General features: G+C 40.3%; 1 protein-coding gene across 2 annotated transcripts; it reads left to right on the top strand.

Moving 5' to 3' along the window:
* Positions 1–1,258: 1,258 nt before the first annotated feature.
* On the top strand, positions 1,259–10,340 carry dctd (dCMP deaminase). Of its 2 annotated transcripts, none has more exons than XM_034893569.1 (6): positions 1,259–1,380; positions 2,491–2,590; positions 4,706–4,841; positions 5,874–5,990; positions 7,291–7,387; positions 9,592–10,340. In XM_034893569.1, the coding sequence occupies exons 1-6, from the start codon at positions 1,340–1,342 to the stop codon at positions 9,695–9,697; spliced, it is 597 nt and encodes a 198-aa protein (XP_034749460.1). In that variant the 5' UTR covers positions 1,259–1,339; the 3' UTR covers positions 9,698–10,340. The 2 variants fall into 2 exon arrangements, with proteins under 2 accessions (XP_034749460.1, XP_034749468.1); XM_034893577.1 differs by having other exon boundaries at positions 1,325–1,380; positions 2,494–2,590.
* Positions 10,341–12,668: the final 2,328 nt, after the last annotated feature.

Consider the following 12,668-nt stretch of genomic DNA (forward strand, 5'->3'; position numbering starts at 1 on the left):
TTTGGAAAATGGCTGCAATGAAACAAAGAGTGAAAAATTTAAAGGGGTCTGAATACTTTCCGTACCCACTGTATACTTCATTTTATAAAGTTAAAGTGTGGAACCTGTGCATACCTACAGTATAGGGCAGTAAGCCTACCATCAATCTTTTGTAAATTAAAAATAAAAATTATATTTACAAATAATATGTTGGATTTATGTTTATGTATATTTTCAGACATATATATTATTTTTATTAATTTTTTAAACTATCAGAAAATAATTTGGTGGCCCCTCGGAAGCAACTCTAAGGACCCCTAGGGATTCCTGACCCCATGTTGAAGATCTCTGGTTTATGAGACCCCTCCATTCACCTGCTAATAGTATGGCCTAGTGTTGGTTGCGGAGGGTTTTAAAGTGTGAAGTGCTATTTTGTCCTAGTGGAGACTATTTTAATTAATTTGGGTTTTGGCCATGAAAAGTGTTTCCTATGTAGGAGATACCATCTTGTACAAAAACCTTTACTTCTTAATTAGGCGTTTTTGAGGGTGAGAAAGCCATGCTGAAGCTCTTAGTACATGATCAAAAGGGAATTAAATGTTCAGCCAAATGTAGCATAAACATAAGGTTTTCCCTCTTAGGCTATAGAGCACATGGCTATCTGGTGTGTAACAGGGGCGATTCTAGGATCAGACCTTTAGGGGGGCTCAGCCTCTAATGAGAATGTGACATAGATATAGTACCTTGCAAAAGTGTTAGCCCCCTAATCTGCGCCATAAAGTGACCAACTTCTTCTCTGTGGACCCTAACCCTTAAAATCCACTAGCCACACAGGCTTTTTACTAGTAATTTTTACTTTTAATTGATGTCGTTATTAACCACATCAATAAAATTGGGAGGTTTTGGTCCTGAGATGATATGATCCAGAACTTTTTTCCTGCCCTTTTCTCTGCTTAATTTAATTTTTTTTATTATTAGTATTTGATTATAGCTTTAATATATGTCCATGTACTTTACTGTACTATTTCAAGACTTTAACTTGCCATTTCATTTTTATTTAGGCTAGGCCTACTGTTCATCGTTCACTAACTTGTCATCATTACCGTTACCTATTGTATTTATGTATAGTTACATTAAAACTGTTTAGGAGGTGTGATTTTAATTTAGAAAGAACTCGTAGCTGAATTGTTCAACATTTTTAATTCCTTTGTTAAATAAAGATGTAAGAAAAAAACTATCACTAGCGCGGGAGATTTCCATGTCTTCCGGTTTCGTGTCGAAGTCATGTGACGTGTGTGTTGTGTTTGGCCCCGGAGAGCCGTCGGAGAGAAGCAGAGACACCTCGAGGGTTTGGAAGACCATGGAAGAAAACCAGCAGCCGATGCTAGGTCATCTAAACGGGTAACTAGTTGGAACTCTAGGCTAAGTTCGACATGAGGCGCAAACGTAGACCGAGAGAAAGGCGAGTTCCCTAAAGAATAGAATAGTTATTTACGTTACCCATAGTTAAAAGCCTGAGTGAATGTTTACATTTAACATGTAACCTTATGCAATACCACTGTTTAAAAGTAAAATATTACTATTATTATCTCGACACTTAAGCCACGGCACAATATTATAGCGGTTTTAAACATATTGCAATTTATAACCTGTTTTTCAACTTCAGATTTTTCCTATTTAAAATGATATCCCCAAAAGGAAACTTTGTCAATCTGTCATCTGTTTAATCTAAAAAGAATTATTTCTCCATCTGTCAAAATGGGATGGTCAAGCAGACAAACCAACCAAACGACACATATATGATAAAAGATCGATGCTGGCGCCTGTGTATCGATACAGAATGTCCACTGTATGCTGTATCTATTTTGTCCCCCCCCCACCTAACAATTACAAGTCCTACATTTAAAATTCTTCAGAACTGCACAAGAGACGTTAGTTTAATGTTAACAAAGTGTAGGCTACCTCAGTATTAGAAGTAAAAGTACTCATTGTGCAGGAAAATGCTCCCTCTTGGTGTTATTCTTTATACTCTATTATTCAATGATTAATCTTATGCATTAATAGGTGAGCTGTAATAATGGAATCAAATAGCTACAGGATATAGGTGTACTATTAGGTAGTACACCTATTTATCATATAGCATACTTCCTTTTTGATGACTAATGTCAGTATGCTGCATTTTAAATGCAATATTTCCCACTGAAATATTGTGGGGTTGTGGTATAGAGTAGCTTAAAATGAAAACACTCAAGTGCAGTACTTGTAATTTGTTAAATTCATACATATAAACTACCCTTAACTGGACTGATTGCACTATGATACCATTACACTATATTTCACCTTAGAATGTAGTATATGTGTGTGTGGACGTCGTACTGTCTGTGTGCCTATGGGTATAAGCCATTGGACAACTTGGTTTCCAAAGGTCAAAGGGCCACTGGGCATGCTGCCGAAGGCTGAAAGGTTTTGTGATCTAAGAGAAAAACGTATCATCGTCTCTCTGTCTTTTTGTAGTACAACTACTAAACGGGAAGACTACCTGGAGTGGCCAGAGTACTTCATGGCTGTAGCCTTTCTGTCAGCCCAAAGGAGCAAAGACCCAAGCTCACAGGTGTGTTGAATTTATACATCCAATGTAAGAAATCACAGAAGACGGCCTAATAGACAGATGGGCACATACAACTCAACTATAAGGGTCCAATAGGCATGGGTCCTCGGGTAAGTGATATGGTGTACCCCATTCAAATATAGGGAAAGGAAGTGAAAGAGGTACATTAAGGGTCCTTGATATTTGTTTTCCTTGTTTCTAAGTTAACCTACATGAAGTTTGTTGTTTTTACAGGCATCAACCGGAACAAATATAGTCTTCCAGATTTAGTATATTCTGCACATTATGCATATCCAAAGTGATAACGTACAGATCCCACGTGGAATTCAGATTTATAAGACTGTAATGTTCTGGTGTTACCTTTCGGTTAAAAAAAAAAAAAAAAAAAAAAGACCACTGTGGACAGGTTACAATTAGAAATGTAAATAAGAAGAATCAGAGTAGAGGATGGATGCTCAAGCCTGACTTATTTGACCCGCGACGGGTTCGGACAGATATTTAGAAATGATGTTAGGGTTTGGGTTGGGCTCGGTCACATCCGCACGATAAGGCATTACACGTGTTTAATTTAAAAAAGCTTATTGTGTAGGTGGAGAGATCAGCAACTCAACTACCCGAAGCTGAGTGTCCTTGCCCGCGGCGTCCTCTCCATTCCAGCCAGCAGCAGGGAACACAACTTGAGCGCTGCTGGCAGGATGTTAGCTCACACATAAAATAGCACCCTCGTGAATTAGTCTCCTGTTGCTAACGTACATTCATAATCCTACATAACATTGCCATTTGACTTACTTATTGATGCATGCGCACAGTAGTGGCCACAAAGTTAGTCTGATGAGGGGATAAAGGAAAGAGTGATAGTGTTAACGCCTTTTCTCTCTCGCTCAAGACCGCGTGTCCAAGCTGTCCATGTTGATACGTTACTAGTGCAGGTAGAGCGAGCTAATCTGCTGAGAGAGAGAGAGAGAGAGAGAGAGAGAGAGAGAGACTGTAAACTGACTGACTGAAAATAGTTTGCACGTATGGGGAGGAAGTAGCTTCCACAGCGCAAAGCCCGACCCACGTGTCTTTGCTAGTTTAAGACCAACACAGTTGTCAATATCCCGTGCACTAGGATAAGTGTGTGTCTGACAGGGTGGCATCACGATGGTGGCTCTCCATCATCACCATGCCGGTCAACCATCGGCCCAACCCTAGTGTAGATGTTGGGCTGGGGTGTGCCTAGTCTCGCATTGCCAGTCCTTCCTCCACAGTGCTGCGGAGGAGGGTATGGCAAGACTACACAGCATGCCGGGATGGGAGAAAAACCTGCTCTGGTTTATTGTTGGTTTTATTGACACTTGTCCAGCAATTGGTCGACAATTGTCCGCCAATTACAAATCTTGGGCGGTGCTAAGCTCCGCATGGAGCAACGGTGCCTCTGCAAAAAAACAATGGAAGGAACTTGTTTTGGGGGAACATGTGTACGTTCAAAATCTGAATCAGCTTTATTTGCCAGGTATGAGGACACATACGAGGAATTTTTTTTTGGAGCATCGTTACTCACAATGTGCTTACACATACAAAAACAACCAAAACAAAAATATACACAGTAATATATACACAATATGTACATACTCTAAACGGAAACAATATAGAGGCATGAGTGCAATTAAGAGTTCAATACAAATTATTTAAATGTGGAGCATACTGCAAAGGATACTGGGATAAATAGTATTATGTTAGTATATTACAACATGAACAGTATGAACATTATGGACAGTTCTGAAATAGGAAATGAGAATGATGAATAAATAAATAAGTGAGATGTGAGAATGGGAATGATGAGTAAAAATAATAAGTGAGATATGAGATTGGGAGTGATGAATAATACTAACTAAGTGGAATAATAAGTGGAACCAGTAAACAGGTGCGTTTAAAGACAATGTTACTGGGTTATTGACCAGAATTGAACCTGACACTGTTGGTAAGAAGTCAGCTGTTCATCAGAGAGATGGAAGGTTTTTATTACATCCAATAGCCTGATTATTGCAAATAAACAAATTGGGAAGATGCTGTCAAAGCAAACTGTAGAGTAGCATTTTCATGACTACACTGTGGAACCTCTCCCCCTCTCTGTAGGTGGGGGCGTGCATAGTGAACCAGGAGAATAAGATAGTTGGCATTGGTTACAACGGTATGCCAAATGGCTGTGATGATGACCTGCTACCCTGGTCCCGGTCTGCTGACGACCGGCTTGACACTAAATACCCTTATGGTGAGGAAGCATACACATGCACTTCTTGCTTTTTCCTTGCTTTAAATTTTAGATTATCAATTTGTTTTTGTTTTTCTTTCTGGAAGCAAACGGTTTGGTTGGAGAAGATGTGACCATATAAGAGAGTGCTTCTGGTTTTATCCACTCCAGTTGGGAACCCCATGGTATTCATCTCAAATTGTGTAGGAGGGTTTCTGGAATTAACATAATCCAATTGTAAAGGCATTTGTGTACAGCAATAGCTGTCTATGCTGCTGAGTTCTCTTCATGTCTCAGGTGCTAAACGTTGGCCTGTAGAGGGTGCTAGAGGACAGATAATGAAGCAATCTTACTCTTTCTCCATTAATCAGATGCTCTTGCATTCTACGCAATCATTATCTGTTTCTCGGTTTTTCTTTCTCTCTTGTTTCTCAATTTAGGGTGGGATGGTGGTCAAATAAGGAATTTACTTTTCTCTACACTCATGAATACCCTTTTCTTTCTTTTTTATCACTTTTATTGTCTTTCTAGGAACTGACAGTTCACAGCCCGGTGGTGCTAGAGGAAAGGTTAACATGATATGTTAGGATTTATCCAGAGGATTCATCCTTCATCCAAAATCCATGAAAATGTGTCCTGTTGGCCTTTAAAACTAATAGCAAGTATAAGAGGGATGGACAGGCAGATTAAACTGACCAAGTAGTATTCAGACCTCCACCTCCAGCCCAATGCCACGGCTGTGAAAATTCATCAGCAACACCTTTTTCCAGATGCGGTGTCACAGTTAATCTGGATAATCCACAGACCTCATTGGATAGTTGTAAAATATGCTTAATAACTGGTTATATTATGGTGCTTTTAGGAAGGAGGGACGTGTTTTTTGGTCTATTTTTCCAATGTCATAGAGCTGCACCATCCTAGGAGCAAGGCTGTTGTATGTTATGCCTGTCTTGCTCTGGCTCGTTTGCGCTACAACCTAATTGAACTTAAAACAAGGGAACTTAACAAGGTCTTGTATTGACTGGGGAACATCTCAATTGCTCTGTCCCACAGTGTGCCATGCAGAGATGAATGCCATTATGAACAAGAACAGTGCGGATGTGAAAGGCTGCACCATTTATGTGGCTTTGTTTCCTTGCAACGAGTGTGCCAAGCTCATCATCCAGTCCGGTGGGTGTTTGACACACACGCACACACACAACAATTCTAGTTCAGCAAGGTGCACAGATTTGAATTTGTGATGGCAGCAATGGGTGTCACTTATTTTCCAAAATCATGAGTTTGTATATAGAAGAATGTAATGATTCATAAAAAAAGAGACTTGTAGCTTGTTTTGTACGATTTTACTTTTAGTTTAGATGACTCGCATAGTCTGCCTCAGCAAGCAAGCAGCAGAGAGGAGCACTGAGCGCATGTCTGAATATGAATTAATCCCCCCCCCCCCCCATGGTGATGTTTCACTGCGGCCATCATCAAATGCCAAGTTGGTAGACATCGCCCATCCCTATTCTGAGGCCTTTGGCAACTTACGCAAACAGTGTGAATTCATACGCAGGGTTTTCCTGCATAGAGAAATAGGAGACGGCCGCATCCATCACTGTGGTGCTGCCTCCAGCTCTCAACATATCTAGGACTGGTATGTTCATGGAAAACATTATTTTCTAATCAGCATTGCAATTGGATTTTTCAGATGTAGTTTATTGGATCATTTAATATTAAATAAAAAATCATTCCATAATTGACATACCTGTATTTAACCCCTTAAAAAATGATATTAACATTTTTATATATATGTACAGACACCCTAAACGCTTTAAAACTTTTTAAATGTTTCTTAAGGCTAAGGCCCCCTAACCTGAAAGAGAGAGGTAGCAGGGAGCCGTACTATAAACTGAATAAAACAGAGTTGATATTAAACGGCGAACCATAACGCCGGGCAGCCTAAAGCCCATCCACTTCCTCTTTATGGTGCCCCACAGCACTACGATTTACATATTCATATTCCATTGTGTTCTAATGTTATACATACGGATGTGGAAGGCGTGATTTTAGATCCAGTTTTTTTACAAATAGACCAATTTATCTTTGCTAATAATATGTGGGAATCATGTTTAATGTACAGCATATGTTTAGAAGTATTTACATTTTTTTTGATGGGGGGACTTTCAAAAAATGATCAAACAATAATTTCCTATTCTTGGAACCTCTTTGGAACAAAAAATTTAAAGATTGTGCCGAGATTAGTCAAGGGAATTATTAGAACTCATCCTCTGGGGATCTAGGGGACTAGGCAGTCAGAAACATCACTTAAATCAACTCTTCCTTTTTCATTTTGTTCTCTCTCTTACTGCTTTCAACTGACATGCACTTCTCCAGGTAGGAAGCAAATCTCTGCTTAGACTAATGACGGTCTTTATTTTGCACTCTTGCCTTCTGCATCTCTTCATAATGGCTCCCTCCGTCCCTCTAGGTATTAAGGAAGTGGTCTATCTTTCTGATAAGTACCATGACAAGCCGGAAATGGCCGCTTCCAGAAGGCTGCTCAGAATGGCTGGCATACAAAACAGGTGAGTTAAACGTTTGCTCTAGCACACAGCAACAAGTGCAAGTGTTTTTATTTGTTAGTATAAAACAAGGTCATGGGATACACAAAGGACCAACAAAGGAGCTGTTGGTACACATTCCGTCTTGCCTGCACGATCCGTTCTGCTCATGTGCAATATGTTCGCGCACGCGCAGATGACACACACATTTCATCAGTGTCCCGTATCAAAACCAACAACAATATAAAAGTGCTTGAACAGGAGTTAATAACAAATGATTCCAATAAAACAGTACCAATGGAAAAATGAATGAGTACAACATGAACACATGATTTAAGAAACTTCTGCTCGTTTTCAGCCCCAAAGTGGACCAGCTGCTGTGGTACAGGGCGGTGAATGTGAAGCACATAGCGATGTGTCATAGACCGTTAATAAATATATATAATGCAATGTATACAGTCCATTCAATGCAGAGAAATACGGGACTGTTGTGGAAATCAACGTTAACGTTAGCGGTTAAGGATTAGCGTTAGGAAAGCAAGCTAGCGATTTTTAAAAAGTTTCAATTACAACATGGTTGCAAGTGTATATGTACAGGACTGTGTAGACCACAAAACAAGACTGCCGTAATTTTGACATCAATTATTTAAGACGAAAATACTTTTCAGTTTACATTTAGTACAGTTGGTACATTTCTGGGTCTCTTGTTGATGCGGCAGCCATTGTTGCTTGCTGTACATTAGCCCTTGTTTACAAGTAAGCTCACATTTCTCACTTGGTTTCAAGGGGTATACACCCCTTTGTCTTACCCCTTCCCCTTGTTCAAAAAGAGTAATGCTGCAGCACTAGGTCCCGCGTGAACGCGCAAAACCAGGGCTAAGGGCTAAGGGGTAGGGGTAAGATAGAGAAATGAGATTCAGTCTCCCCAACCGGGTAAGGCAGATAGCCACCCACTAAGATGTGGCAGTTATCTTATAAAAAACAACAACCCTGGCACTCACAGTTTTATTATTTATTGTAGTTAAAAAGTTTGAACTGTTTTTGCCCAAAATGTGTGTCTCTAATCTGTAAGTGCCAGAGTTTTGTTTCTTTCTTAATATCCCAGCTGCGCACCAGATAAACTGTTTGATTTGGAGTGGTGCATGCTGCTACTCTCCATTATACAGTGATAAATAAGTCTTGATTTACACATTCACACAGCTTTCTGCTGGGTTGACTTGTCAAGTTGATAGCCACCGTCATGTGAACATTAACGTGAGTGTGGTTGTTAGGCTTAGTGAAGCCCAATAACCCCAAAAGACCCTGGATATGTTAACCTTGCTTTGCTTTGCTTTGCAGTGCAGTGCAGTGCAGTGCAGTGCAGGGCCCAGGGGCCACATTTAGAAACGTGGGGTACACACAACACCGGTACCCACAATGCCAGTTAGGCATGAAGCCGCCACAAGATGCTGCCCATTTAGAATTGATTGTGATTTCATAAAGGGAATGGACGTGTGTGCACGGTTTTATAAAATTGATTTTTTCTGTGTATACTCACATCCTGTGTTTCATCAGAAACAAATTCGAAAGTTTTATAAATGAGGCCCTGGGTCACAGAGAGAGAAGACTTAATTGTTATGGTTTTTATTAAAGCACCCGTATTATGCTCATTTTCAGGTTTATAATTGCATTTTGAGGTTGTACCAGAATAGGTTTACATGTTTTTATGTTTCATTTTCAAAAAACGGCATATTTGTGTTGTACCGCACAATGCTGCAGAGCCTGTTTTCACCCTGTGTGATTAGGTCTCTGTTTTAGCCACAGAGTGAGACAACTTACTTCTATACTATCTGTGTTGGGAGTCACACATTCTCAGTAGCTTGGTCACTTTGGTCAGTACAAGGCAGGATCAGCTGGGAGACTTCTTCTAGACGAGGGGCACTTGTGGAAAACTTGCAGAACAGGGACAGCAAGTAGTTTTTTGGAGATTATGGTAAACTAGTGTAAACTCACTTTAGCAGGCTGTAAAACCAAAGTTTTTTTAAAAGTCTTTTTCCCTTCTTGTTCTTACTTTATTTGCCCCGACCTTGTGAAAATGTATCAGGGTTTGGGCCAGATGAAAGTATGACTTGATAAGATGATGAGGAAGTGACTTTTATCCTCATCCATGTTTTATGTGGTGTATTCTTCATACCTGTGTGTCCCTGACTTATGTGTATGTTGTTTTTCTCCTCTGTGTGTTTTGGTAGGCAGTTCAAGCCCAAGAGGACTGAGATTGTCATTGATTTTAATTCCATTAACCACCCTGGAATGCTGAACAGCGCGCCAAGTGAAAATGCAAACAGCTCGCCTTAGGGGGGCTGAAGAATGAGGCACAGAAGTAGAGGGAGACTGACAAGATTGAAAGAGACTTTGATGCCTCTTTTCTGTATGTCTTCTTGCCCCCTGCTTTGTCCAAAGAAAAACTCAAGGATACCTCGACTTTGGCATCTTTTGATATTTTGATTAACTGGATATTCAAGATAGTTTAATTTGATGCTTCGCCCTTTGTGGATGGCTGTGACAGAAGGTTTTTCAATACTGCTTTCACACTTTCTTTCCTGTTGAAACTCCCTTTGGGTTTAAGCATGCACAAGGACACTTTCTTGAGTGCTTGATATTAAAATCTTCTGTGTTGTATATTAACTCTTCTCATGGTTGTCTGCACAGGGGAACGCCAGAACTGTTTTTTTCTCCTTAAAACGAGGTTCGAGGATTAATACAAAGGCACCTTGACATTAAGTTCACTTGATCTTTAACATTCACATGGAAGTTTCCCATTAAATAACTCTTTTTGAATTTCTGACCATCAAACCCATTTGCAGAAAGTAACCATAATTTGGCCTGTGCACAAATTTTTATTGTAGATAATCTTTTTGACACTCAAACAAACTTTACATGGGCATCTAATGCTTAACTGGCAAGTATAATTTTGCATTCAATAAAACTTTTGGACTGCTGTGTGTTTATTGTTAAATACAATTCAAATGCATGCAATGTGTCATTTATGCTAGACTGTGTTATAGGACAAAATGCCCTTTGATTTGTTACTTGGCTTTTAGAAACCGTTTTTGAAGAGATTTCAACATAATGTGGAAAGTTAGGCCATGGGCTAAAGAATAAAAGCTGTATATCCTCCAAATTCAGACTGTTGCGCCTCTCCTGAGCACAAACTAGACAGTGTAGGAACATTTGTATTAGAGTATTCATATCCAATATACATGCTACTACTTACTGATTACTGCATGCTATTTGCACAGCCACCTGTTAAAGAGTAAGTACCGTTTTTTCCAACCTGGACCCTAATCGTGTGTGACTGATGGAAAAACAATCTTTGAAATTGGTCCAGTATTAAGCAAGATTGCAATAGTCCAGCCTGTACTTACCTTCACAAAAGTACACGTTTTGCTGCTGACAGGCTCAGATTAATATTCTAAACGTCTGACAACATTTTGGAAAGGTTCTCTCCAGAGATGGGCCTTTTTAAAACCTCTGAGACCTTTCTGTTTAACTAGAAACAGCGCTGAAGTTGCTAGCGCTAAACCCACCAGACTCCCTTTAAAAAGATAAATATACTTTTAACGTGTATAGAGCCAACATATTTTCACATGTAAAACATTAAAATATGTGTTTATTTCAACAAAAACTAGAGTTGTGATGGTTGGAACAGTGTCGGGGCATTAGCAGGGGTACAGATTCAATATTTGGCAATTTATTAAATATCTTTTATCAATATTTACAAGGTTATGAATATGTGTATTCATAACTTTACCAAACTGACAAACGAGTGGTGGTTCTTTGATAAATACGGATCTTTAATAAGGTGATTAATATATCTCATATTTATAAAATGAACGGAAAGTGTAACATGCAAGCACTGACCTGTTTAACCAGCTGTTACAACATTTACCCAAATAATTACAAACAACCGCTCTTTAAAGTATAATAGAATTATTTAACTTCTAAATTATTGTCAATAATCAATAGTTCTTCAATAAACGACAACAAAAGCAAAACAAGCGAATGTGTATGTGAGTGTGGGAGAGAGAGGCGGTGAAGCGATTACGTGTGTAGCTAAACCCCCCGAGAATCAAGATGGCGGATGAAACCCCACGAGACTCAAGATGGCGATTGAGACACTGCAAGATGTGAGCCTCTTTATAGTTCTACTACAAAGACCAAAAATGGCTACTCAATGGAGATGCACAAAACTATTTTTGTGTATTTCCTTGGATTAGGATGGCACCAAGATCTTGGTTGCGGCTGCCGCCGTGGTCGTGCTGCCCTGTTACGTTCTGCGGTGCCCTGCTACGGTCTGCGGTGCCCTGCTACGTTCTGCGGTGCCCTGCTACGGTCTGCGGTGCCCTGCTGTGTCCTACTACGTCCAGCCATGCCCTGCTGTGCCACGCTAAAAACTGTAGCGCCCTGCTATGACATTAACTACTACTTCGGCCTATTTTTTAGTCACTGTTCAATTTTCTTTGTTGTGACTGTTATTGCCACTGTGAGCCACACCCCCAAACGACACCGTCAAACACCGCCTACCAAGAATCTGGGTCTGACCAAGGTTTCTTCCTAAAAGGGGAGTTTTTCCTCACCACTGCGCATAGTTGCAATGTTGCACAATTCTTGCTCTTGGGGGAAATTACTAGAATTTACCCTTTTAGGGAGAGGTAGCATAGAGCTCCCAAAATTTATCCTGGGTAACACATTCATTTTAACCACTGAGATATGGGCTTGAGTAGACATGGGAAGACCCATCCATTCCAACTGCCTCTGGAGTCCTCTGGGATAACATATGAAGGAAAGTCTCCTTCAGTTCCCTGGTCACCGGTGTCCACCACAGTGTGTGTGTGTGTGTATATATACTATATATATATATTTTTTTAATCGATAATATAATAACTAGAGAGAGGCAGGGCAGTACAGCCCGACCAGGCGTCTCTCTTTAACCTGTCTCTCTTAGTTATGCTGTAATAGTTTTAGGCCGCCGGGGATTTCCTATGACACACTGAGCTCCTCTCTTTCCATTTGTGTCCATCCATGTCCCAGAAATGCCTGTTACTAACCTAGCTCTGGGGTGTCATTCCCCGGAGTCCTTTTGTTCTTTTTCCCAGCATGTTTCCTTGGATCAGGGAGGCTCCAAGATCATGTTTGCAGCTGTCGCCGTGGTCCTGCTACACGTCCCGCGAGGCCCTGATACATCCTACTACGCTCTGCGGTGCCCTGTTACACCCTGCTACGCTCTGCGGTGCCCTGTTACACCCTGCTACGCTCTGCGGTGCCC

The sequence above is a fragment of the Etheostoma cragini genome, chromosome 2, assembly GCF_013103735.1.
Source record: "Etheostoma cragini isolate CJK2018 chromosome 2, CSU_Ecrag_1.0, whole genome shotgun sequence".
NCBI lineage: Eukaryota > Metazoa > Chordata > Actinopteri > Perciformes > Percidae > Etheostoma > Etheostoma cragini.